General features: G+C 46.5%; 5 protein-coding genes across 7 annotated transcripts; 1 reads left to right on the top strand and 4 right to left on the bottom strand.

Annotated features, from left to right (window-relative positions):
* Positions 1 to 26: 26 nt before the first annotated feature.
* On the top strand, positions 27 to 3,584 carry LOC127763677 (pentatricopeptide repeat-containing protein At1g33350). Of its 3 annotated transcripts, none has more exons than XM_052288456.1 (5): positions 27 to 1,895; positions 1,989 to 2,072; positions 2,214 to 2,307; positions 2,414 to 2,548; positions 2,732 to 3,584. In XM_052288456.1, exon 1 carries the CDS (start codon positions 87 to 89, stop codon positions 1,677 to 1,679), a length of 1,593 nt encoding a protein of 530 aa, XP_052144416.1. In that variant the 5' UTR covers positions 27 to 86; the 3' UTR covers positions 1,680 to 1,895; positions 1,989 to 2,072; positions 2,214 to 2,307; positions 2,414 to 2,548; positions 2,732 to 3,584. The 3 variants fall into 3 exon arrangements, with proteins under 3 accessions (XP_052144416.1, XP_052144417.1, XP_052144415.1); XM_052288457.1 differs by having other exon boundaries at positions 2,179 to 2,307; XM_052288455.1 differs by having other exon boundaries at positions 1,989 to 2,307.
* A 2,026-nt stretch (positions 3,585 to 5,610) lies between these two features.
* On the bottom strand, positions 5,611 to 7,582 carry LOC127763678 (ammonium transporter 1 member 2). Its single transcript, XM_052288458.1, has one exon. It carries the CDS (start codon positions 7,518 to 7,520, stop codon positions 6,030 to 6,032), a length of 1,491 nt encoding a protein of 496 aa, XP_052144418.1. The 5' UTR covers positions 7,521 to 7,582; the 3' UTR covers positions 5,611 to 6,029.
* A 5,238-nt stretch (positions 7,583 to 12,820) lies between these two features.
* On the bottom strand, positions 12,821 to 14,701 carry LOC127763963 (ammonium transporter 1 member 3). Its single transcript, XM_052288769.1, has one exon. The coding sequence runs from the start codon at positions 14,617 to 14,619 to the stop codon at positions 13,123 to 13,125; it is 1,497 nt and encodes a 498-aa protein (XP_052144729.1). The 5' UTR covers positions 14,620 to 14,701; the 3' UTR covers positions 12,821 to 13,122.
* A 5,780-nt stretch (positions 14,702 to 20,481) lies between these two features.
* LOC127761849 (uncharacterized) lies at positions 20,482 to 21,562 on the bottom strand. The gene is made up of 2 exons (XM_052286182.1): positions 21,231 to 21,562; positions 20,482 to 21,133 (listed from the first exon to the last, which is right to left on the bottom strand). The coding sequence occupies exons 1-2, from the start codon at positions 21,359 to 21,361 to the stop codon at positions 20,923 to 20,925; spliced, it is 342 nt and encodes a 113-aa protein (XP_052142142.1). The 5' UTR covers positions 21,362 to 21,562; the 3' UTR covers positions 20,482 to 20,922.
* A 4,671-nt stretch (positions 21,563 to 26,233) lies between these two features.
* On the bottom strand, positions 26,234 to 26,830 carry LOC127764554 (uncharacterized). Its single transcript, XM_052289448.1, has one exon. It carries the CDS (start codon positions 26,785 to 26,787, stop codon positions 26,404 to 26,406), a length of 384 nt encoding a protein of 127 aa, XP_052145408.1. The 5' UTR covers positions 26,788 to 26,830; the 3' UTR covers positions 26,234 to 26,403.
* Between the last annotated feature and the right edge of the window lie 386 nt (positions 26,831 to 27,216).

Genomic DNA, 27,216 nt, shown 5'->3' with positions numbered 1-27,216 from the left:
CTTAAGCCCACGGACGCGGTGCGAGTGTGCGACGAGCCCAGAGAGGCAAACCAAACGTCCAAACCTCCGCACGGCGCCGCCGCACGATGCCCCCGGCGCCACCGTTCTCCTCCCACGGCGACTTCGTCGCCGCCCTCCACCGCTGCGCCACCCTCGCGCACCTCAAGCAGCTCCATGCCCACGCCGTCGTCACCGGCCGCGCCGCCGCGCAGACCACCACCTTCCACCTCCTCCGGTTCGCCTCCCTCCGCCTCTCCTGCCTCCCCTACGCCCGCCGCCTCTTCGACGCCACGCCCAGCCCCAACGTCTTCCTCTACTCCGCCATGCTCTCCGCCTACGCCGCCGCCTCCTCCCACTCGCAGGAACACGCCCGGGACTCCCTCGCGCTCTTCCTCCGCATGCTCCGCCGCGGCCGACCCGCGCCCAACCAGTTCGTCTACCCGCTCGTCCTCCGCGCCGCCTGCGACATTGGGGTCCAGCTGGTCAGGTCGATCCATTGCCACGCCTGCAAGGACGGGTTCTACGGGCACGATTTTATAAGGACCTCGCTCCTCGATGGGTACTCGAGGTACGGGATGATGGGCGACGCGCGGAAGCTGTTCGATGGTTTGACTGATAGGAACGTGGTCTCCTGGACCGCGCTGGTGTCCGGGTATGCAAGGGCAGGGAAGGTTGGGGATGCGATAGTGTTGTTCGAACGGATGCCTCAGAGGGATGTGCCTGCCTGGAATGCGATCATTGCCGGATGCACACAGAATGGGTTGTTTGTGGAGGCAGTGGGGATTTTCAGGAGGATGGTTGATGAGGGGTTCCGGCCAAATGGCACCACAGTATCTTGTTTGCTGTCTGCGTGCGGACATTTAGGGATGCTGAAGATTGGAAAGGTGATCCATGGTTATGCGTGGAGGAGCTGTGTTGGTTTTGGCTCATCCGTTGTGAATGGGTTGATTGATATGTATGGTAAATGTGGGAATTTGATGGAGGCAAAATGGATCTTTGATGCGTTTTCTGATAGGGGTCTGACCACATGGAATTCTCTGATCAATTGCCTTGCACTACATGGGTGCAGCGAGAGTGCCATTGCGGTGTTTAATTCGATGAGGAATGAAGGGGTTCAACCTGATGAGGTTACTTTTGTTGGGCTGTTGAATGCATGCACCCATGGAGGGTTTGTTGATGAAGGTCTTAGATACTTTGAACTGATGTGTGATGAGCATGGAATTGAGCCAGAGATTGAGCATTATGGTTGTGTTGTAGATCTTCTTTGTCGAGCAGGACGGTTTCAGGATGCGATGAATTTTATCAATGATATGAAAGTTCAACCAGACGAAGTCATTTGGGGGTCATTACTCAATGCCTGTAGAATACACAGACACCTAGAACTGGCCGAGCATGCTATAAAAAACTTGTTGGATTTGAATCCAAGTAATGCTAATTATGTAGTGATGCTTGCAAACTTATACAGTGAAGGTGGCTTCTGGGAAGAGGTTAGGAAAGTAAGGAAGCTCATGAAGGAGGATGTTACAGGCAAGAAGCTGCCTGGTTGTAGCTGGATTGAGGTTGATCGCAAAACTCACCGGTTTTATTCTGGTGATGATGGTCACCCTGAGTCAGAGGATATCTATGACACTCTTGATAAGTTAGCTACCACAATGGAAATGCAGGCTACATTTGCATAGATTAATAATTCATATTCAAAAATCAGCATCTTCTAATTCTGTACATGACTGAAACTGTTGACCTAGGCAGCATTATGCTGGTAGATAGATGGTCGTGTTCCCTTAAACACTTACCCTGAGCTATTTATGGCTGAGGTACTGCTTATATGCCACTACTGGGGTGTACTTCTACAGGATTTATCCATTGTAATGCTGTTATCTTTGCATATCATGAAGGTATGTGTATATTATGGATGGCCGAATATGCTTCTGCTTACTCCCATTTTGTATCCCACACCTGGTGATCTTTTTTCTTAATTCTGTCTTCAGTGCTGCCACTGTGTTTCCCTTGGTTCGGAAGTAACAAACTGTCCTATCTGGCATGTAATACCTACTGCTGCTCAACCATTATAGGTATGGATAACACCTCTATGTCGGTATACCATGACCAACCTTTGTTTTATGGTCCAGTCTTCACAAAATCTACGCTCGCTGATAATTTGTTGTCAAATGTCAACAGTGCATATTCTTGTTCTTTTTCCCCCTCTTGTACAGGAGCACCAAAGTAAAGGAGACATAAGCTAAAGATGGAGTGAAGAACAGATGATAAAGAGTTTTCTATAAACTACCATTTTTATCTGTTATGCAGGTAATTTTATATTAATTCAATTTGTGGAGATCCCTTGCAAAATGCTTTCATTATCAAGTACTTTGGACTTTTGAGCCTGGACTAACGAAAAGCATTACATTAACAGCTGGAATAGCTGGTTGAGACTTGAGACGAGGGATATACGGAAAGCTGCAATCAGTTGCATATTGGCCTCTCATTATCATGTATGATTGTAGGAGCATGGTTCAAAGAATTTGTTCTGCTCCTTATCTGCTTTGCAGTAAGACCAATACACATTTTATCATTTTATGTTCCATATCTTATCTCGGTTTCTCTTGATTTGCTCTCATGTCCACCATTTCCTCCCTCCAATTCAAAGCTTCTTCTTGTTTAAACTTATTATGTAATTCGTTCTAAATTGGTGGGTTCTCAATCTATCATCTTTTTATCCTGTCTCTGCAAGGTGCAAAAAGGTGATTCTTTGAAAGAAGATTCTGGGTACGGAGGGAATTGCGACTGACGAGATGCTTACAGTTCATCTGCTCATGTGATGTGTCACATGGCAGAAAACATGGAGAAATGAGCGCCATACGTTGCCATGCTGCGATTCTAGAGATCCAGTCATCCAGACAGTGGAAAGGGGGGTCGTAAAGGATGGCGCAGATTATAGAATAACCATACAGAGTACAATTGAAATGGACCAACGATGAAAGGAAGGAAATCTGAGAATAAATTCCAGTGCAGTGCCAGTGTCAGTTTCCCGGTGCCATGCCTGACCATGTAAATTGCGATCCGTATGACTATCCAAAAGAATGGCAATGGCTGTAGTCCTCCGAATTTAGTGAGTTGAAAGTGACTTGTGAGACTAAAGAAAATATAAGCGACTGGCGATGGCTTTGATCCTGTAGCCACTAGCCAGCGATAACTGATAAGTGCAGTAATGTCTCAGACAATTTTTAGGGCGAGAACTTTTATTGGACAATGTACTGCTAGTATATACTACAAGTATATATGATCTAACGGTGTAGATTGATTTGATTTTTTAGTTAATTAGATTGCAGTATAAAGTTTGAAAGGGTAATTTTGTCTTTTCTTTGTTATTCTATCATCAAATCATGCTATCGTTATGTCCTTTGTCATCCAGGACCGGGTACTCCCAATTAGATTCAATCTGAACAGAAAATTACTAAAGAGTTATTTTATTTTCTATCAAATTCCTAATATGCCCTTCTATATACTATCAGTATATACTGGTAGTATATTGTACCGTAAAAGTTCTCTCGACGAGCGATGACAGTGGATCGAAGATTGGCCGAATATGCCATGTTTTTGGAAGATTTACTCCTTCTGATGTTCCAAAGAAGGGCGCCCTTGGCATGCATGTCAGTGCTAGGGTATGCTTAGAAGAGCTTCCGGCAGCTGTATCTTAGAATCACAAGTTTCCTCAAACAACCTAGTTTTTCATCCAAATTTGGAGAAATTACGGAATCCAAAAAATAAAAGCAAGTTTTTACAGCCTTTTTAGGTTCTTACCAACTTCTTCTAAGAATCTTAGAACTTGTTTAGCAGAGCTCTAGCTCCAGCTCCATCTTTCCTAGAGCTGGAGTCCAACCAAACGATTTCAGCTCTACCCAAAAAAGGAGTAGAGCTGACTAGAGTACTCTCGTAAAAATGAACTAGAGAGGTGAAACTGGATTTACGCAGCTCGACAACTCCACTACATACCCAACTTCTAAAGTTAAATTTAGAAGTTGAAGCTCTACCAAATGGGACCTTAAACTCCCATAAACATGTCCTAAGCTTAGAATCTAAAACTCCTTCAAACAGGCCCTAGGACATACTTCCTATGTCCAAAAAAAATCTAATCGTGGGAATCTAGGATTGAGTTTTTTTATGAGACAGAATGAGTATGTGCCTCTAAAATCTCTTTAGGGGAAGAATTTTTTTAAAAAAGAAAAGAACCGGAGGACTGCCAATAACATTACAAAGATAGCTTGCATGTACTCCTTCCGTATATGTGCATAGCTAGAAATAAGGTCTTTTAGGGAGTTATGCTTTGAGATTATTTGGTGACCTACGATTTACATTTTTCATTGCATTTTGTAGAGGTCATGCACGCTTATATACAGTGGTGTGAATGCGGCATGTGTGTTAAGTACATGCATCCAATTATACTCTCTTGAAAAAAGAATCATTTTTAGGAAGAGTACAACCTATGCCCTACAACAATTGAAGCTTGAATCAATATATTTTGTCTCCTACATTCTTAATTAATCGGAGCATGATCAGGGCATCAGTAGCAGGTAATACCTAAAAGGGTACTAGTGATGACTGATGAGGTCCACATGAACTAGTAAGTTAAAATTATCATGTACTAACACAATGTTAAGTACAAGGACCACCAAGAGGTTGAGACTTGCCAGTGAGGTTTAAAAGATCCCATCATATAACTATTAATTTGGAGACGTTTCACATATGCTTGAAAGTTGCCTAAGTGTGACAAATGATTGGCATTTCCTTTTTAAGTCTTTAAGTCTAAATACCTCAAGTAGCTTTCAAGCGCCATAAAAAATCACGGGTGGAACGAGTTAAAAACTAACCTAGCCTGGAGTTCCTCCATGACCTTATCACTCCAAGACAGAACGACAAGGCGATCATTTCAAATTCTAATATCATGAGCCTAGCCTAGTACATACTCCCTCCGGTTTCATTTTAATTGACGTTTTGAACAATGACACGGTCTACAAGATATATTTTTAACCTAATTTTTCTATTATAATATATATAATAAATAAATACATGTTTATTTTTATTATAGTGCTTTAAAAGACAAATCTATATATGTTGTTCTAGTTCCTTTAAACTAAATATTTATAAAGTTATTGATGGTTAAAGTTATAAAAGTTTGACCTTAACCTTGTCCAAAACGTCAATTAATATGGAACCAAAGGGAGTATCAATACTAATATCTCCTTTGGAAACATGAATTTTTCTCTCAATTCACGCGATCGTTGATCTAATTCATTAATAAAATCACATACAACTTCTATAAATTTGTTCATTCTAAGAGTCCCTTTGAAACATAGGAATTTCAAAGAATTTGGAACGAAATAAATCAATTCCTATAAAAATCCTGTAAAATTAAATAGGGGAAAAAACTTTGCTTCCATTATTTGAGAGTGTACCAAACTGGCACATATCTCTGCTCCTGTACCGGTCCAAAGTCAAACGTTAATACGTTATATGCATTCTCCTAGCAGTCGCCTATACATTACTGAACACGCATTCGGGAAGTACAAAAAAAAAATCATATAAGTGGTGTACAAACTACAAATACCACAGTTGTCAACCTTTTATTTATTATTACGTATGGTTTTTTTTTTCAACCTGATAGCAAACACGGGCTCTCTCCTCATGTGGTCACCCGATCATTGACAAAGAAAGGTAGATTATACCCGTTTCCAGTTTTTCCACCTGACAATTATATCACACATGATACTTTGTTGTACAAAGCAAAGCTCTACTTGAGAGTTGAGATAAAGGGATTTTTGCTAAGATTTTGTGTAAATTTATATCAAATCTTAGTCAAATCCCCTGTTCCAAATAGATGATCTCAGATAAAAAATACTACTATCTTTTTCTTCTTATTATACAATCACGAAACTTGCAGCATCAGATCAACCTTGAAAAACGCTTATATGCATTTCGTTCGATCGATTATGCTGCATGTATGTACTACTAGCTCAGCTCCTCCGGTTCCACTAGACATGGCCTCCCATCTCGGCGGCGACCTGCGTGCCGTGCGCCGACTTGAGCATGAACCCGCCGACGCTGCGGTCCGGCTTGCCGCTCGCGTCGTCGTCGTGGTACGCGTACGCGAACCCGCCGTGGCGCGTCTGGTCCATGCCGGCCATCTCGTCCTCGGCCGAGATGCGCAGCAAGCCCAGCTTGTTGAGCACCAGGAACAGCGGCGCCATGGTGAAGCTCACCCACGCCGCGATGACCAGGATGACCACTATGTGCGCCCCGAGCAGCCGGCCGCCGCCGCCCATGAACAGCCCGTACGGGCGCCCGGGCTGGCCGAAGATCTGGTCCACGTACTCCTTGCGCGCGAACAGCGCCGTGAAGATGACCCCCCACGCGCCGCACCCGCCGTGCAGCTGCGCCGCCTCGAGCGGGTCGTCGAACTTGAGCCTCGCCGCCAGCGCGTTGAGGCCGATGAGCACCCACGCCGAGACGAACCCGCAGATGATCGCGGCCCACGGGTCGACGACGGAGCAACCGGCGGTGATCGCCGCGAAGCCGCCGAGGAGGCCGTTGCAGACGTCGATCACGTTCCAGTGCCCCGTCTGGAGCCTCTTCCCGAAGAGCGTCGTGAGCGCCGCCGTGCTGCCGGCGAGGGTGGTGGTCACGGCGGTGCGTCCCACCGCCGACCACTGCCCGTGGATGCTACCGGGCGGGCCGTAGGATTTGAGGATGGTGAGGAACGAGCCGGGGTTAAACCCGTACCACCCGAACCACAGCAGGAAGCTGCCGAGCACGACGAGCGACGCGCTGTGGCCGCGCAGCGCCACCGAGCGGCCGGCGTGGTCGAACCGCCCAATGCGGGGGCCCTCGATGAGGGCGCCCCAGAGTCCGGCCACGCCGCCCACCATGTGGACAACCCCTGACCCGGCGAAGTCGATGACGCCGGACCCGAAGAGCAGCGACCCCGACGTCCGGGAAGCCGAGGCCCACCCGTCGGCGGACCAGATCCAGTGGGACACCACCGGGTAGACGAAGCCGGTGAGGAAGGCGGAGTAGATGAGGTACGCCACGAACTGGGTCCGCTCGGCGATGGAGCCGGACGTGATGCCCGCGGCGGCGATGGCGAAGGCCCACTGGAAGAGGAAGAAGCTGTAGTCGAAGCCGACCTGTGGGACCTGCTTGAGGCCGAAGAAGTGCTTCCCGATGAAGCCGTTGGACGGCGCCCCGAAGGCGAAGGCGAAGCCGAAGAGGTAGTAGAAGAGCGCGCCGGCGGCGGCGTCGAGCACGTTGGTAAGCATGATGTTCATGGTGTTCTTGGCGCGGACGGACCCGGCGCAGAGCATGGCGAAGCCGAGCTGCATGGCGAACACGAGGTACGCCGAGAAGAGCAGGTACGTCGAGTCCACGGCCGACGTGGTGTCCGCGAACTGGTTGCACAGGTAGTCCGTCGCGTTCGCCGCCGCCGTGCCCAGCAGCGGGCCGAGGGTATCCGCGCACGTTGCCATCCTCGCCGCCTCGACGCGCGCTCAACACAGACTGTAGAGGAGAGGGGAGGAGCAATGGAAGTGTGGGCTGTGGGTGGAGTGGGGAGCGGCCGCGTCGGATTTATAGGCGACGTGGAGAGGGAGCGAGAAGGAATCCATGACTTGGGGGGTGTCGTTGTTGATTCCTTCAAAGTGTGAAGGGCCCACCTGCCAGTGAATCTTTGGCTACCTCTGAAATGTGGGACCCCTATGATTTGCTTGTTGGTTTGTCCCCCTCCTGTTCGTGGTCGTAGTTCATCGAATCCCGTGGAATCTCTCTATAGGCTGTGGCCTCAAGGCTCTGTTTATTTATTTGGATGTAAAGTTTCTAAAGTATACGGACACACATTTGAAATATTAAATATAGATTAATAACAAAATAAATTATAGATTTCGCTTGTAAACTGCGAGATGAATTTATTAAGCTTAATCAATCACCAAAATAAATCATGATGTAATTAGACTCAAAAGATTTGTCTCGCAATTTACATGTAAACCGTGCAATTGATTTTTTTTCCCCCACATTTAATGCCCTATGCATGTGTCCAAACATTTGATGTGATATTTTTGGCTAAAATTTTCTGGGATCTAAACAAGGCCGGAGTCGCAATGCAGGTGGTTTGTACTTTCTTTTAAAAAGTAAAAACGACTGTTTGTATATTTTGTCCTCCTCTATATTTGTCTATAGTGAAGCACTTAAACTTTCTTTACTTTTTTAAGAATATTATTTTTATTATATTTCCACTTGTAACACTTGGAAATATTTTATAATTTCTAAATCTAATTGGTTCACCATGTTTCTAAAGAAAATTTTGGTTGCACGAAAAGACACACATGAATATGTTAACCAAAACACATGAAACCCTTCAAGCTTTCTGAGTAGTACTATCTCCATTTCAAAACATATGAATTTCTAAGGCCCGTTTGTTTCAGTTTAAGATTATTGTAATATATATTTTACTATCCAATAATTAAAAAAAACTCCTTTAGAGTGGATTACCAGATTATAGTAATCTGACTTATAGATTGTAATAATATATCATAATAAGCTATTTGTTTGTTTCAGCTTACTCCTAATAATAATCAGATTATAATAATTCTAAGCGGAATCAAACAAGGCCTAAATTGTTTAACAAACATTGAGGTTAAGTCATAGTTTTTTTTTTTACTTTAGTATAGTCAATTTTTTGAATTTTGAATTGCTTGGATTCCCTAAACCCTTCCAAGCATATGATTAGCTATGAAATCATTGAGATAATCGGAATGATGGAAACTACTAAGGAATACTTATATTGTGATGCAATTGAATTCTAAAAATCCTTATATTTTGGTATTCATGGAGTAGTTTTGAAGCTTTCACCAAAACACAGGGCTACGAATTGAACCCAATGATTAATGTTGTGTTTTTCTGTAACTCTACCATCATGTGATGATTGTCGCTCTGCCTTTTTAAGCGGCTGGCGCTGGTTGAACGGGAAAGTCTTTTCTGAACCTAGGTGAGCTGCACCTAGGCTCATTACCGCTAGATGCGCCTCAAGATTCGGACGTACACGATACCTACCTGCTGTATGTGAGAAACCTGAGAAATCATCACGAATCGCTTAATCGATCGGACGGCAGACGTCCTAGGTGCAGCTGCACCTAGGTGCAGAAAAACCACGTCCCTGGTTGAACATGTATTATCGTTCATTGTACTTCTCTACCCACCTGAAATTTTCGTTGTCTATCATCGAAGAAGATCAGCCGTTGCACCTCATGCTCAAAGTGCAGGTGCTCGCGAAAAAGTCCAGCACGAGAATTCCTGGAAGTCTTTTATAGGAGTACGTACTTCTCTAACTGTCAAGCTAACCTGCACAAGTGTGCACCACCCAAGTAAATAAGCCATCGCAGCTATCTCCCATTTTGCACCGGACTTTTGGAAACCACAGATCAACGTATCTCCTCATTGGCACACCACCTGTCGATAGGCAGCTCACGCACGACGATGCGACCATCGTGCCGACCGCGAGACCACGGCGAGAGGCATAAAAACAACCGATCCCGAGATGGGCAGGCATATCGGCGTACGCACGCAGCCCGGTGAGACCCGCCGCAGTTGGAGCGCGCATCGCCATCGCCGCGAGCCCGCGAAGTCCACGGCGCCCTCGTCGGCGGAACACCCCAGTTGCTGACGAGACTGACAGGTGACAGCCGAGACAGCCAGAAAAGAAAAACGAAGCCGGCTGTACTAACGACATCAAAAAGAAATGGGAGCCCCGTCTGTTTCAGACGTAATGGCAATGGTAATACTAATTAGTAATAAGATAAGCTCCCAGTTGACGCTCCACAACTAGCCAATTTCCATTTCGCATGTTCGATTATTCCCCCTGACCTCCATGCCATCCAGTGTGCATCTTCCGTGTCCCGAAGAGCTGCTCCCGAGTAAACTATGCCTGAATCCAGAGTCCGGAAACACATATGCGGTGTCTGGATCTGCCGTTGACTTGTGGATTGTGATTAAGGAAGTGTTCTCCTCTCTGTTTTTCGTCTGACATCACCGTCCTGCTGCCGATTATAGTATTTTGAGTTTACAGTGGATTTGGCCTCTCCCCTCATTTGCTGAATCTTATGAAAATGTTTTAGCTGTTTGCTCCTGACAGAATAGTGTGACCTATCATGTGAAACGCGAGCGCAATTGTACTTACTGTACTATCATGTGAAACGGAGTATTTCCTATTTCAAACCGTATTACCTGCCAACCGTTTCATGGTGTCAGGGGTACGCGATCCGAGGAGGTCGTATATTGTACTCATTGAGCACTAGTATGGCGTATCGTAACGTTGAGCTTCATTTAGAAATCAGAATGTACAGAAAAAAAGAGTTCGCTGCCTGTGATTCAGTTCTGAATCTGATCGAGCTCACCTGCATCTGTGCTCGAGCGTTGGTTCGTTTCGTAATTTATTGCAGCTTGAATTTTGATGACAGCTGTTACTGTTTCTGGACCCTTCGAGATGGCGATTGCTCGAGCTCGCTACGTCAACAGGAGGGCCGTTGAATTTACCCATTTTCCACGCTTGCGTACGTACGTTGCGGCGGAGGAATCGGCTTGCTCTTGTTTTCTTTTTTAAAAAAAACGCAGATATATTGTTTTTTTACTCCGTACCTCTGATCCAACTAACCGTATGCTGTATAGTGTATATACAGTTCTTATCTTAATCAGGAACACGGAAATGTCGCCGTCGTGATAGGGGGGCCGAGAAATCGAAATGCTCGAGAGGTGGGGGTGGTACGTCGTGTGGTACCGTGCTGTATTGTTTTTAGTTTTCCACGTTCTCATGATCGCCTCCTGGGCAGCCGGCTTCTATCTGTGGAGGAAGCACCACGGAGAGGAGCGGAGAGGGAGGGCGCGGATCATCAACGGCGAGCCGCGAGCCGCATGGGAAGCGCGGCACATGCAGATGTAGGCAATGGCGCACGGCGGCGCGGCCTGAAGCCCTGAACCGCGCGGAGAACGACGCTCTCCGTCTCTCCGAGTCCCTTCCGTGCGAGAAGCCACTACCGCACGGTGCGCGCGGGGATGCAGCCATGCAGGACGAACGGGGCGCGCGGGGGATGGCAGCTGGCAGCGGGGGAGTGCAGGCCGCAGTCCGCAGGGCATGCGGTCATAATAGGCCGTTCGCAGAAGGGTAGGGAAGGCCTTTCCATGGCTCATCTGTCACTTGGGGGTTGAGCTAGGCCTACTTTGAGATTGGGCCTCGGCCATACGCTCATTACCCGGCCTTCTGTTTAGAGTTCAGATTTCAGTTCAGTTGGTTTAACTGTACGATTCTTGGGACATTTTTCGGCCGAAAAGTCCAAAAACTAAGAGTTGTTTTGGGGCTTCAGCTGCGGTTTGAACTGGCCTAGTAGCTTGCCGCGGGCTAGGACCCGTGTGTCACGTTGTCAATAAAAATGAACTTCCCCAAAACTTCTAGTACTAAAAAAATATACATTTTCGGGGAGCAGATCCTCGTGTCTCCCAGGCGCAGGCGACATGAGAGGTGAAACCCAAGCGCCGCCGCCTCCCCCTTCCCCCCTCTTCCCCACATTGCCACTGCTGGAGCTAGGATGGCAACGACGGGCTTTTTTGTGGCGACGCTCAACCTCAGACATGGGAGAGGCGACGCGACGCTCGGCGATGGGGGAGTTGGTGGTGGTAAGCTCTCCTAGCGAGGAAGGAGGCGGATCCGACCCCCATGGGCCACCCTAGGCTGGATCTGGGCGAGGCGCAATTGTGGCGGCGTGGTGAATTGCTCGGCTACTTGGCGACGGTGGGAGCAGAGGGGTGCGGAGTGGCGCCGGCACTGCACGGGGAGGCTGGTGCGGAGCATGAAGGTGCGATCGGCGGGCCGACGCAGCGCGTGGAGGCGTGGCGACAGCGACAAGAGGCCACTGTGGCCAGGAGGTGCAGCCGGCGACTGTGCGAAGAGCGGGCGGACACGTAGAGGCACGACTATAGGGGGCGTCGGTGCAGCGGTGTCCATGCGTCAACGAAGGATGGTCGATGGTGGAGCAATGGAGTGTTAGCTATGGATCTACAAGGGGAGGGCTACCCGGTGTAAACCCAGCCCGGCCTTAGCCGGGCCACCAACGATGGTGCTTCGGGTGTCGTCTTATCTCTTAGAGGTGTTGTCGAGCCATCCCCTTCCTCTAATTAGGCTGCCACGTGAAAACCTTGTCTTGGTTCTCTTTAAGACCTTGACGGAGAGGGGCATCGGTGCTCATCGTCGCTCTTCTCCCTAGAGATGTCGTCTAGGAAGCCCCCTTGCCAAAACTCCTCTCAAGCAGCTAGTGCAAGCTCGCTCTAGATGCCTTGTGCTCTTGCGATGCTCTAGGTTATGGAAGTCGACCACGTTGGCGGGCCTTAGCGGGGAGAGCAGTTCTTTCTTCTCTCTCACCCTCTCCCCCTCAATCTCAAATACGTGGCTAGAGTTGAGTTCGGTGGTCAACTGTAGGGTTTGGTTTTGGACGGTCTTGGTTGTAGTTTCCTTGTTGTTATAGTTGCGACCGATCACGCTTTGCGATGGTCGGTTCAGTGCAAGCCTTCTCCTGGACTGTGTGTATCTGTTGTCGGTGCGTGGTGGTGGAATTTTTTTTCTTCCCTTTCTTGGCTACTGTCTTCCAAGATACTAGCCTTGTACTACTATTCAATGAATCATCGTGTTGTCTAGTGCTGATCGTTAAAAAAAAATTATAGTACTACTGGTACAAGCTAGTTTCTCCATAGCAGTATACTTTGGACCATCTCGCAGCGATTCTCCCAAATGGCATATGCCGAGCTCCGCGTTAACATCATAATGACCTAAATACTGATACAAACAGGACACGTCTAAACATGTACAAGAAAGCATAAAAGACTGAATACCTAAAGAAAAGCATAAAAGATTGAAAGCCACAAAAATCCATACAGATGCAAATGCAGAGAAGAAAGGAAGCAAATATCAAAAGAAAGCCACAACCACCATGGGCTGAAGTGCCACCACGCCCACACGACTGACTGCCTCAGCTTATATATGCACACTTCACAAAACACTTTCCCCAAACGGGCACGATCGATATGATCCTACTACACCAACTGGCCCGCCGCGGCTTGCTCCGGCGACTTTCTGGGCTCCACGCGAGCCGTCTCCGCCGCCGACTTGGCCCTGACGCGGCGCTGGCCTTCGTCCTCGTCCACGTACCCGAACCCGCCGTGGCACGACGGGTCCATGCCTTCCATCTCTGTCGAGGTCGAGACGCGGAGCAGCCCGAACCTGTGCAGCACGTAGAAGAGCGTCCCCATGGTGGCGCTGACCCACCCGACGATCACCAGGATCTGCACGATGTGCGCCGCGAGAAGCCTCCCGCCGCCGCCCATGAACAGCCCGTACGGCCTCCCCGGCACCCCGTAGATCAGCTCGACGTACTCCTTGCGCGCGAACAGCGCGGTGAAGATGATCCCCCACGCGCCGCACCCGCCGTGCAGCTGCGTCGCCTCCAGCGGGTCATCGAACTTGAGCATCAGCGCCAGCTTGTTGCAGCCGATGAGGACCCACGCCGACACGAACCCGCAGATCACCGACGCCCACGGGTCGACCACGGAGCAGCCCGCGGTGATCGCGGCGAAGCCGCCGAGGAGACCGTTGCAGACGTCGGTCACGTTCCAGTGCCCCGTCAGCCATCTCTTGCCGTAGAGCGTCGTCAGCGCGGCGACGCTGCCCGCCAGCGACGTCGTCACGGCGGTGCGGCCCACCGCCGACCACTGCCCGTCGATCGTGCCCGACTCGCCGTAGATCTTGGAGATGGTGGTGAAGGACCCCGGGTTGAAGCCGAACCACCCGAACCACAGCAGGAAGGTGCCGAGCACGACCAGTGAGGCGCTGTGCCCTTTCATCGCCACCGTGCGGCCGGCGGCGTCGAAGCGCCCGATGCGGGGGCCCTCGATGAAGGCACCCCACAGGCCAGCAATGCCACCGACCAGATGGACGACGCCGGAGCCGGCGAAGTCGATGACGCCCGACTTGAACAGCAACGGACCCGTCAGCCGGCCGGCCGAAGCCCACCCGTCGGTGGACCAGAACCAGTGCGACACCACCGGGTACACGAACCCGGTGAGGAAGGCGGAGTAGATGAGATACGCGCTGAAGCGCGTCCGTTCGGCGATGGAACCGGACGTGATGCCGGCGGCGGCGATGGCGAAGGCCCACTGGAAGAGGAAGAAGTCGTAGTCGTACCCTGTCTGCGGCATGTGCTTCAGCCCGAAGAACTGCTTCCCGATGAAGCCCTTGGACGGCGTCCCGAACGCGAAGGCGAAGCCGAAGAGGTAGTAGAAGAGCGCGCCGGCGGCGGCGTCGAGCACGTTGGTGAGCATGATGTTCATGGAGTTCTTGGCGCGGACGGAGCCCGCGCAGAGCATGGCGAACCCGAGCTGCATGGCGAACACGAGGTAGGCCGAGAAGAGCAGGTACGTCGCGTCCACCGCGGAGGAGGTGTCCGTGAACCTGTTGCAGATGTAGTTGGCCGCGTCGGTGGAGTTCGCCGCGCCGCCGAGAAGCGGCCCGAGGCTGTCCAAGCACGTCGCCATGGTGTGTCTCAGTGTCACTAGCCAAGTGTGGCAAGGTTTTGTGCTGCTTCTTGCTAGGGTTTAGGAACTAATGGAGGTTTTGGTGTGTGATTCTTTGAAGTAGACGAGAGAATGAGATGCTGGACTATTTATAGGGGCAGAACACATTGGAATCCATGGTTGATGGTTGTTTTTAATTGGATGATTCATGATCACAGACAGCGGGAAATGCAAAACCGAGGTGCGCGTGGATGCATGTATACTGTTTTGGATTCCTTCTAACATCACATATACTAGTGCCTGAAAACCTTTTTTTTTTCTTTTTTGCCAACTGCAATGAGTTGATTAATTTTTTTAGTGGCAGCAACCAATCTTTTCATCCAACAGGTGTGATGAGTAAAAGAACGAGCAGTTCACCTCTATTAATGAATGATTAAATATTACTGAGATAATTTTATCATCCTTAAGAATACATTGCAGATACCATTTTTTAATGTAAAATTTGGCACATACAATTACTTTTTTTTAGTGAATTAAATTTCTCTTGAAATAAAGGTACGCTGCAATTTTATTTTTTTGTTTTGAAATTTCACAAAACAAGATTTTTAACTGATCTTGATATCATATTTAGTTGCATGTATAGGTTGGTTCATTCATAAATTTAAGTTCATTGAGAAAGACATGTGATTCACTTATCTTCAAAAATTGTCAGTGATGATTTATTTTGTTACCTAGACGTCTCGGCGCTGGTGTTGTAAGACTGTTAAAATTATCCCAATAGGTTTACGCTGGTTTTGCGACAGTGATATTTGTTTTGTTTTTACTTAAGTATTGTCTTGACTTTTGATGATGAGCGACTCAACTAGCCTGAGTTCCCGCTTTGCTCAGAAAGTTTCAGACATCAGTAATTTATGCTGGGTTGGGAGTATCCGACAGATCCAAGCAAGGTCGCATACGCAAGATGCCAGATTCAACTAAGATCCAATGTCACTATCAGAAAGTCGTGTTGTTGCCATCACAGCTAAGATTCTTTTATGCATTCAACATTTTTTAAAGGAAGATTCAGAAATGTTCTTGTTATTATATCGTCTGAAGAATCGCATTTTGTCAACTTCAAGTATTACAGGTTTTAATCTGGTATCTCCTCGCATCCTTGCACGAGGTAGTTGCTTGTCGTCACGTCCGACTATACGCATACTGTTGTGTCATGAAGTTGCATATATACAACCATATACTTGTATGCGTAATATCCATTGACTTTGTTGATTAACTGTTTAAGTTCTTCAGGCATGCATGTAAACCCAGCAGCGGATAGGTCGTACCTAGCAGAACATGGCGACAAAACTCATCAATCGAGATGGTATATGATGTGTGCAATGCGTACTTAGCGAACAATTAGATATTCGATAAGGTTATTGGCACAAACGGAGATAAACCCATTTGCTTCCATACCATACCGGCGGCTTCTGTCTTGGAAGAACCTTGTGATTAATTTGCCTCCCTGAAGAACTCGTGTCTGACTGAAACCATGTAATCAACAGGTAGTCCATGCTAAACCTGCTTGCTGACTACTGAGTACTCTGTAATTGTCAATCAGATCTCTGTGTTGGTCTGGCTACATTAACCTGTACGATATTTTCACTGAAACTATATGTTTTAACTCACTGCAAATTTATGTTGTTTGTCTTCAGAAATGAGGGTGTCAACATAGATTAACCATGTATTCTTACTTCTTGGCATAGCAGTAGGTAATTTCTTCCAGTAGAATAAATTCAGATGATGAAGCAATTCCTTAGGTCAAAACTCAGACAAGACTGGATAAGATGTGGTGGATAGGGACGCAATTGCTTCTTCCTTGCAAGTATGACTTGCAGATGCTGCGTATCTAATTTTTACACTCTGGAGATAGATCACGCTGATGCGATTAAATACCTATTGTTTTATACTTTTGTCGTGCCTGCTACCACACCTGTATGCATATCAGAAGGTTGACCTTCAGAAGTTCAGAGAATGGACGGATCTCTAGTAAACGAATCGCCATTGGACGGAAACGAGTGTTTCTTATTAGCAAATTGCAAACCGGGTGTCCTCAGCGAGACATTGATGTCTAGTGACAAATAGTTTTCACGGATGAGATAAACTAGTCTTCTCGGCTCCAGGGATCAAATGTCAATAAACGCCACCGTAAAAGATTTTTTTCTCTTCTTACCCAAATGCTACTCTTGACTTATTGATAAACCAATGTACAGCAATTGTACTGCTCGTTAAGTTTATGAGATATACTAGTCACGGTTTCTGCCTTCTGCCGCAGCTGATTTGGGGATCTCTCTACGTTACTGTTGTATGTGTATTTCAGTCACCCCTGAACTTATCTGAAGCTTTGTAATGCTTTTCTGAAACTTTTCACGGGCTTTGTAATTGATGGAGGCCCAATTTCAGGCCCATTTGAACTGCACTTATCTTTGGTCTTGGCGTCTTGCTCACAGCTGGGCCACATCTGTTCATATGTAGTATATTTTTTCCACCTCGGATATCTGCAGCGCGCGCGAGAGAGGAACAGAGCAACTCGCCAACTCGTGGACGTCAACAAGCCGATGACGACAACGCAAAGCAGCCTCTGTTCGCATCGGCGATGACGCGAAGCCACAAACCGCGAACGCGACCGATGCATCGCCGGATGCGGCCGCGCGCGCGAGCCGAGGGCCCAACGCTTACGTCCACCCGCGCGCACGGAGTCGTGGCCGTGGTCACTCCACCACAGCTGCACGGCTGGGCGGTTGGCCGGTTGCGCAGCAGCTGGTTAAAATTGGCTGCACGGCGGCATCATTCAAGGCGTTGGAGTACGTAGACAAACAGGTTCCCGGTCAAGATCCGGTAGCTGAGTGGAGCTCCCTGGTCAGGTGTACAATCTTGTGCGGCTATCCTAAACAGCGAGATAACTTTGGATGATGTCAAACATAATACTGACATTGAACAAAACAGCTGGCTACAAAAAAAAAACACCTTAATTGGCTAGACATGGTAATTTAACCCTGCGCATCAAAGCAAAGAACCATGGCAACTACTACTCCACAGTCCACACATGTCTCAGGCAGAGGCAGGCGACGACAAAGAGTACAGCAGCGTATTCAAGCTGGGAAGCGACAGCCGACAGGCAAGGGTGCTGCGAAGAAACAGTAGCTCCTGCAAACCGTGAGGACCGGGGTAATGCAGGGTCTGCGGGTGGCACAAAAGCTACCAGCAGCACGAATGCGCTGGGAACGGGGAGGGCACCACAGCACTATTCGTGCTCAGCCTCAGCAGCAGCAGCACAACTCGCAACGATATCCACACAAACAGAGTGCCCGGCCAAAACCACAGAAAAATCAGGGGAAAAAAAAATCTCATGCTGATCCAGTGATCCTCCTGCCGGCCGGCTGCCAGAGATGAGAGATGCAAGGTATGGTATTCATCCATTCGTCAGTCAAAAGGCACTCACTGAATGTGAGTGAATGCACACCGAGAGAGAGAGAGAGAGAGAGGCATGAACAGCCACAGGACGAGTCAAAGTAAAGCAAGCAACTTCACTCGCTCACATGCTGCAACAACCGCACTTTCGGTGGCTTAAGTGAATAATAGTAGGCCGGACCACCTGCTTCTAGGGCAGCAAGACGCCCGGGCGGCCGGCCATGGCTGCCTGATCACAGGTTCAGAAACCACCACTGCCACACGCACACACACACGCAGCTGCTAGCTAGAGTCGCCGACCGACCCATCCATGGCTAGTTGCCATGGACCATGCGTCCAACGAACCATCAATTCCGAGCTCTCAACCTAGTGCTCGATCCACTAGCTCGGGGGAACCAAATAGCTGCTACTACCATCCAAGGATTCGGTATATTCTCTTTTGTACCATACCCCCATTTTCCCTCCTGCCTGAATGAAACGGATTGTGTGGCTAGTAAGGCTGTGTTTAGTTCACGCTAAAATTAAAAGTTTGATTGAAATTGAAACGATGTGATGAAAAAGTTGGAAGTTTATGTCTATAGGGAAGTTTTGATGTGATGAAAAAATTTGAAGTTTGAAGAAATATTTTAAAACTAAACACGGCGTAAATAGTGTTGCTATCGGTGCGAGTAAAGACGCTGCAGATAGCGACTGACAGGCAAATCAATGAATTGGCCATTTTTCATGCATCACCATCTCATAATTTTATTTCGTGTGATCCAATCCACTTATCACTCACTGATCTATGTGCAATGAACTAAGTCCAAAAAATATCTGGGTAGCTGCACTTTGGTTTGTTTGATTTGTACCTAACTTCTAATTCATCCATTGGAACAATTATAATGTTTTTAAGCAGCGATAACTGTGCGATAGACTTATGGTTACATGACTCCAACTTATAGAATCTAAATCCTACTCCCTCTGTCCCATTAAAAACGAATCTAAAACCGGATATAACATATATATGTCCAGATTCATAATACTAACTAGGATGTGTCACATCCGGTACTAGTTTAGTTTTAATGGAACGGAGGGAGTTGGACAACATACTCACATATTAGTTCATTTTCAATGAAAATTTAGTGGGACCAAGTAATTGTTGTTAGTTACTCCCTCCCTCCCATAAAAACCAAACTACTCCCTCCATCCAAAAAAAGACAAACCCTGGTTTCCGTATCCAATGTTTGACCGTCCGTCTTATTTGAAAAAATTATGAAAAAAATTAAAAAGACAAGTCACACATAAAATATTAATAATGTTTTTATCATCTAACAACAATGAAAATACGAATTATAAAAAAAAATTATATAAGACGGACAGTCAAAGTTGGACACGGAAACCCAGGGTTTGTCTTTTTTTGGACGGAGGGAGTAGTACTGAATGTGACATATTTGTCCAGATTCGTTGTACACATCCAGTTTTAGATTCATTTTTTTTTTTTTGACATAGTGAGTATGTCTCTTTATGCTTGTGTTATGGACGCACTAGGTTGTGTATATGTGCGTTCCAAGTAATCGAAGAAAACAATTTTGAATACTTTTGATTCCTCTTAACTGGAATCTCACCAATTTTTAAGTACCATCATAAAATGACACTTCCGCTCTAAAGTTATGACGGCATTATATTTTAAGCATTGGCCCAAAATACACCAAATGACTAACCATGTGCACTGAAAAAGGTGTCATATTAACATTATAATGCTGTGAAATATCTCCTGAGGCACTTAGCCCCATTACTCATTTTTTAATAAAATAATTCAAATCTTTAAGCTGATGTTGAAATAGTTTGGCTATGTTTGGCTTTTTTGTAGACTCAAGGTGTGATTGGTTAGGGATGGTAAAACTTTACATAGTAAAAACATTATTGCATATTTTAGATTTTGTTTTCAAAAAGAAAATAGTTCATATGCATCAGGGAAATTTGGCAACCAATGAAAACAACCAATTCCTTCAAAACAGGCTAGAGTATCGCGTCTATAGCTTTGAGATTTTGTATTTTATTCAATATAGAAATTTGGTTGCACCAAGAAAATTATAATAAAAAACAACCAAAGTATTAATATTTTTTATTTTATACTTTAAAGATTTTGGTTCAAAAGAATAGCGGAAAACCCTGATGGAAAGCTCAAAGTGAAGTCCCGCTAATATCGAGTATTCGAGTCTCACTTCTTTATTATTCTGAAAAACCTATTATCCACACCACTATAATTGACATGGCATAATTAACCATGTAACAACGCTTTTATGTTGATATACTGAAATGCCATAATCCTTGTCGCACCAATTTTTTTCACGGCGTAAAAGTATTATCTTACGGTACCATTTATAGTACTGTTGTTGTAAATGTTCCCAATCGTACATAACGTGTAGAAGGGTTTATTTCAAAATTTGTTTAGAATAACGTTCAGAAAATAAAATTTTCCACTGCCTTCGCCCGAGAGAAGGAAAATCAAATGCACCTACAAAGAGAAACGGCGCAGGAAATGAAAACAAAAGACAATTAATGGAGTCTAGTGGCGCCGGTCAAAGAGAGCATTCAAAGTGGATTGCACTCGGAGGAATAAACAAGAATACTTTGAACAGCCCCTGCATTGACCGGTTTTTGGGGCTCCTGAATAACCACTAGCCTACTCAGGGGCTAGATGCCCCTGCCCCCTCGCACACCATTTTTTTTTTACACGCAGAGAAGAAGAGACATTATCACATTAGGCACGGGCTTAATTATCTAGCAACAAATTAGCTACAGAATGAGGCTAAGCGCAGTCACCGAACTAATCAGGAAGCGAATTAGTCACCGAATTCGGCGAGGGAGAGAGATCGATCGACGACGAGACAGACGTCAAGATGAATCGAACTTGTAGTACTTGTCGACGGCGGCGAGGACGTCCCAGGTGCAGCTTAGCCCCTTGGGGAAGACGACGAGGTCGCCGGCGCCGAACTCCACGCACTCCGACGAGCCCTTGATGTGCGCCCTCACCTTCCCCTTCACCAGGTAGCACGTCTCCCGCGCGTCGAACTTCACCGGGAACTTCCCCGTCGGGCAACCCCACCTGCGCACGCACGCACCCACCCACGCGCTCAATTAAACACGTACGCCATGAAGGAGCAGGAAATGGACAGCGATCGATCGGCACTGTGGCGACTCACTTGGGCCAGGACTTGACGCCTAGCTGGAGCAGGCGCGACTCCGGCGGGTTGCGCTCCACGGCGATGGAGAGGGTGCCACCGCCGCCGGGAGGGTCCGTGTCCATGGTGTCCGGGTTTGAGCTCGAGGCCATGAGCTCGCGCGCGAGGTCGAGGAGGAGAGGAGGGAGACCGGGAGAGGGTGAGCAGTAGCTTGCAGTTAGGAGTAGGAGGAATGAGTTAAGGAGGGTTGTGTCAGTTTGGGAGGTGAGATGATGAGTTCTTCTACTTCTAGTTCTCGCGAGGGGGGAAGGCTCCAAGAGAGGGCAGTTGGACTGGTGGCTTTCCTGTATCAAAACAAGGGCAAGAGGAATCTCCTTCTCTTCATGTTTTTAATATATACAAGTGTGTGCAATAATATTATATTATTTTTACCCAGCATGTGTATATCATTTGGGACAAGTCAATATTATACATATTTTTTTCTGAATGGAAACAAGTCAATTTTATCCTCTTCCTATGAGGCCAAAATAGCTCTCTGTTGCTTACTATCTCTGTTCTAAAATATACTTTATCCGTCTTAAAATATAAGTATTTTTAGTGATAAATCTGAAGATGTAGTTATCCAGATTCATACTCTCTTTATCCCAAAATATAAGAACCAATGATTGGATCTAATATTTCGTGGTACTACGAATCTGGACAGGCTGTCCAGATTCATCCTGACCAAATTAATAGTCCTAAAGAATATCAAATTCAATCCTAACTTCTTATATTTTGAGACGGATGTAATAACTAAAAGTTTTTATATTTTGGGATGGAAGTAGTAAAAGATTTTGCCTATGTTATTAGATGGACAAAATCCCTTATACTTTAGAACGGCGATATTACCTTTTATGAGAGAATTTTCTCTTATTTGTACTCTTCATCTAAAATATAAGTATTTTTAGATATGTGTAGAGATACATAGCCAGAAATATTTATATTCTAAACCGGAGAGAGTAGTAGTATTTTGATATTTGTATCAAAATTAGCATTAAACACATATCCATGACACGAACATATACTTTGGTTTTTTTTTAATAAAACTTGTTTGGAAATGAGATATATTATGTTTTTCTAACATTTTTTGTGCCTGCTTGATTGCTCCCGTACAACTGTTTGCTACATGAAACAGCAATGCCATGGCTTGCTGTTGCAGACTAATAAGCTGCGGTCAGACAGCCAAGAGCCATGGTGCATTAACTTTGCACAAATAAGATAGTGAAAAATGAAGTTATTTCAGAACCGAGGGAATATTATTGAAAAGGAAATATTCACACAACAACTTTATAGATCTACAAATTATGTATCCACAACATTTACCTATTGTTGTTTTAAGGTCCAACCCTACTTGTCAATGTGATAGCAAACATAAGTGTATTCTATACTCCTATATTGGTAATACTTATCAAATTTGGTTTTTTCACAAACATGTGGCTTTTGACTCTTTAAGTTTTAAGTTTAGAGATATAAATGCGAACCACTCTGAATGTATAACTTTTGTTAGGTACATTACAATGTAAAATGAAACTTTTATGTTGCATAATTAGATATTTTAAATGTTTTACGTTATTATTAAAAGTTGATCAGTCAATAAGAGGAGTAATGCGACATCTTATCTACCTGTTCTATCCTTGTCCTATCCAATCTTTTTCTCTTTACCTAAAACTATGTACCTCTTTGAACTTGTGGCTCCAACCACCTCCAAACCATTCAGTTCTTAAACGAATTGGCGAGCCGCCAAATTCAATAAATAGAGCAGAAAATATTGAACAAGGTAAAAAGAAAATAAAAACTATGTACAACTATTCCTGGTTGCCCGGGCTAACGACTAGGGTAGCCATTGAACTTGGTTCTTAACCATTTAGTTGGATAAAGTTGAATTTGATTCCTAACATATTCTATTATGCAACCGGTCTAGCAATGATATATTGTGGCAATCGGTCTAGCAAGTATCGTTGTTTGACCGATGAAACTTTAGACATTATTTCGTCGATCAATCTTTGCATATACTACATTACCCCTAGTCAATCAATGGTGTCTTTCGTGTTTGTAAGATATGTTGCATATTATGTATGTATGTAATGTTTTTCCTTTTTACTTTAAACTGAATGTTCCTTGTCTAATTAAATAAAGCATGCTTGCAACTTAGTACAATATATTTATATCTATTGAAAATTTGGTTGTGGGGCGGATAACAAGTGGTCAATTCTCATGGAGGCCACACCGTTCATCGCACATGAAAAGAAAAACCGTCGTCATATGAAACACATGCTTAGACAGCTTAGTGAACATTACATAAATAAACAGAGACATACAGTATCAGAGATAATTGTTGAGCTCGGGGGGCAAAGAAACAACTCTCAGCCGGCTCCAAACTTGAAAGCAACCACCACCGAATTTGTCACGAGAAGAACGAGACCCACCGACCACACACCACACAATCACACACCACGCCACCACCGGAGAAGCGGTCAAAACAGCTAGAGCTCGCGATCAACCGCGAGACGCGCGACGACGAAGGGGTTAAAACCCCGCCGTCCCTATCCGCTTCGCTGACGTGGCGCCTCGGGCGGGGCCCACCATACGACCAGGCCATTGACCGCCCGCCCCCGCCGGCCCGGGATCCCGTGCGGCGACAGGCCACATGGCCTCCTTCCTTCCTTCCCCCCGCCCGTGCGGGCGGGACACGTGCGGCGGACGGGACCGCGAGATGCGATCGGACGGCTGGCTTGGCTGGCGCGGCAGCGGGGCCCTCTGCTGGGCGAACTGGCCGATGCGCGGATGGACGGTGGCGATGCGACGGCTTCGATGGATGGGGGGGATGATACACCCATCCTTTTCCCCTGGTCGTACGCCGTGCTCCCCGAAACATGTGGGGCCAGTGGGCGCGCGACGCGTGGGCGGCGCCGGCGCAGCTGCCGGAGGGTGCGGATCGTTTGTGCTTTTCTCGCGGCGGCAGCGTGACACAAGACGACAGAGAGTCAAACAGGGCGTGGATCGCGCTTCAGCTTTGAGTTTGCAAATGAAATCGTAGAATCTGGTATGATTCGGTACAATACGACGGAATTCGAGTTAAAACAACGAAACACGAAATGCCCGCTTTTTGTAACAAACTGTTGGTCGGGTTTAGGATGGGCCTAATCAGGAAAATTGCAGGGTCCATTACAACAAGCCAACAATACGCCAGATAATGGCCTACCCGCGGCACCATGGCAGTTCTCCCCTCTTAAGAGAAACTGGTTGAACAACCAATTCTTTATTACAGTATCTTTTGTCAACATGCTAATGCAATGCTACATTAGGGTGTGTTTAGTTCCTGAAAAAAGTTGGAAGTTCGAAAAAAGTTGGGAGTTCAGAAAAGAAGTTTATGTATGTAGAAAATTTTTTGATGTGATATGATATGATGGAAAGTTGAGAATAGGAGGAAAACTAAACACGGCCTTAGTATCTGGATTCCAAATCTTTCAGGTAAAATTGTTTGTTCACACAGTTGAGGGAGTCAGCTACTAGGTTGTAGCAGTAAGAAACAAGCAATCCCGCAGAAGTGAAGAATCGCGTCACAGAACTCAGAAGCTAAGTGGTAACAGAAACATAGCACGGATCAAACTTCAAGTTTCAAGCAGGTACTGTCAATTAGACGCTACAGTGACGTTTTGGTTGAACCTTGAAAGATTTCCAGCATTGCAAGTTCACAAAACAACAGATCAGCGGCAAAGCTGGAGCCAAGAACGAGGACCAGCTGCTGGCGGATAAACAGTTCACGCAAGTGGTAGATCTCGGAAACAAGAAATGGAATGATACCACAACTTGACGTTTCTCCCTTGGTAGCAGTCTAACAATCAATCAGGCAACCTGCAGTCAAATGCAGCAGCCAAGTGAACGTGAAAACAGTCTCGTCTTTCATTTTCACCTCGTCTAGCCAAATATCAGAGGACGGAATATCTGAAAATTTATTTTCACCACTTTTCTGGATGACAAATTCAACTGATGGACAAATCAGAAATAATATTCAATAGCACATTCAATGCGATAATCACTTTTTCGCGGGGCCAATAGGATAATCAATATAGACAAATTCTAAATTGCAGATCTTGTTGACATTGTTTCAGTCAGTTAGAAGCAAAGACATGCAATCTCATATGGAAACAATCATTGCTTGAACACTCTCGCTTCAGAACTCTAGATGGCATAGCCTCATGGTAAACAAAATGAGGGCTGTTTTTAGGCTACTTGCAAGTTAGAACTAATTTCAAGAGAAATTGATCAAATCTACCATAGGATCCCCAAACTTGTTTTTGTTGTGAAGTGGAGATAGCCACTACCAGTACTACCAAACAGTTTGTCAAATCTATTAAATTGGCATCAAATCATCCCCAACTGTAGCACAATTCAACCCAATAGCAGTTTGGTACTCTTGAAAGCATTTAATATTACTAATCAACAATCAGAAGCAGCTTGTTGACTCATGAACGCACTTTACACCCAACATCAACACCTTCTAGCTAGAACTAGCAATGTGACATGAGGCTGGTCCTTTCCCGACTGACTCCAACTAGTGCTCATGGGTTACAAACATAAAAGTATTTCCTCTGCAATTTCAGACAGAAATTTGCGTGGTAGAGACTTTTATTTAGGTTAATTCGCCGTGCTAATGGAGTTTCCACTGCAACGCCACTACTGATTGGATGAGGCTGCTAATTATCCCATTGCAACAGTACGTCTGGCCCCTCCAGATATTCCTGTTGTGGAAAACTCTAGCAGGAAAAATCGAAGCCAATCGATCAATGTGACATCGACGTTACACCCACCTGCTTCCAACATCGCGCACATTGAAGCCAATATATATAAACAAAAATCTATCTTGTGAATCAAAGTACTACGAGAATTTAAGAAAACCTCGCAGAGATTGGTACCAATCAAGAGCCAAAAGCACTAACCAAGCAACCAACAATGCAGGCAAGGCATAGAGATTCAAAAACATCGGCAGCAAAAGGTACCCAGATTGATCTCACGACGTCTCGAGATACATGAAAAGAAATCTAACCGACGAACTAACTAGAAGAATCCATCACCATAGAGACAGATCAGCCTCTCAAACTTCCAGGAGAGCCCCCCACAAGAGCACCGGCCCCCACACGTTACCGTAAGCGCCTCAGGCGAGGTCGGTGTCGTCGAAGTCGGCGCCGTCGAAGGAGTTGTAGAAGCCGGCGAAGGGGAGGGGCCCGCGGGCCTCGTTGGCGCGGGCCGCGCGGTGGCCGGGGAAGACCTCCGCGTCCTCCTCGTCGTCGAGGAAGACGGCGCCAGCGCCGCTGCTGCGGGGGGAGTCGTCGATGTCCATCAGCGCCGTGATGGCGTCGTCGTCCATGTCGTGGTCGGCGGCGGAGGCTGCGGGATGGCTAGGGTTTTTGCGGGACCACTGCGGGGAAGGAAGGGGAGGAGCGGGGTGGCGAGGGCGGAGAGGGGGAGGAGGGCCCGGTGGTGGGGCGCGCCCGCTGCGGTGCCTTGGATGGGGGCGACGCGTCGTCCTCGACTCCATATCAAGTTGTGCTTGTGCCCCCCGAGTTCTGGAGATTTGTGCGTCGCCTTCGTCGTGTGCCACGGGTTTTTTGTTTTTTTTTTAATTTTATTTATTTTCCCTTTTCTTTTTAGAGTGACGGTGTCAATGAGCCCCTTTGCCTTCCGATCTCTGGGCCTATTTGAGCTGGCCGCGTCGCTAGGCCCTCTCCCCTGTTCTACATGATGCGATTTGTGAATTCTTTTTTTTTTTCATACGGATTTGCTCGACATTGTTAAAAGGTAATTCATCTCATCACCTGCCAAATTTTACTTGGAATGAATACCGTCTTCTTTTTCTCGTTGCGTTTTGTGATTGTCTCCTCGTGTGCGTTTGGGCCTTTGGGGATGTGTTCAGGCCTTTTATGTGAACCATACCAAAATTCGGTCGCACTGAGAACCAGTACGTGAA

Source organism: Oryza glaberrima, chromosome 2 (assembly GCF_000147395.1).
Source record: "Oryza glaberrima chromosome 2, OglaRS2, whole genome shotgun sequence".
NCBI lineage: Eukaryota > Viridiplantae > Streptophyta > Magnoliopsida > Poales > Poaceae > Oryza > Oryza glaberrima.
The sequence above is the reverse complement of the archived record's forward strand: the minus strand, read 5'-3'. Positions and strand labels throughout refer to the sequence as shown.

Excerpts from the sequence above, each read along its gene's own strand:
- LOC127763677 (XM_052288456.1), top strand. The coding sequence starts at position 87 with ATGCCCCCGGCGCCACCGTTCTCCTCCCACGGCGACTTCGTCGCCGCC.
- LOC127763678 (XM_052288458.1), bottom strand. The coding sequence starts at position 7,520 with ATGGCAACGTGCGCGGATACCCTCGGCCCGCTGCTGGGCACGGCGGCG.
- LOC127763963 (XM_052288769.1), bottom strand. The coding sequence starts at position 14,619 with ATGGCGACGTGCTTGGACAGCCTCGGGCCGCTTCTCGGCGGCGCGGCG.
- LOC127761849 (XM_052286182.1), bottom strand. The coding sequence starts at position 21,361 with ATGGCCTCGAGCTCAAACCCGGACACCATGGACACGGACCCTCCCGGC. Across the intron at positions 21,134-21,230 it reads GGCGTCAAGTCCTGGCCCAA|GTGGGGTTGCCCGACGGGGA; the intron begins GTGAGTCGCCAC and ends GTGCGTGCGCAG.
- LOC127764554 (XM_052289448.1), bottom strand. The coding sequence starts at position 26,787 with ATGGAGTCGAGGACGACGCGTCGCCCCCATCCAAGGCACCGCAGCGGG.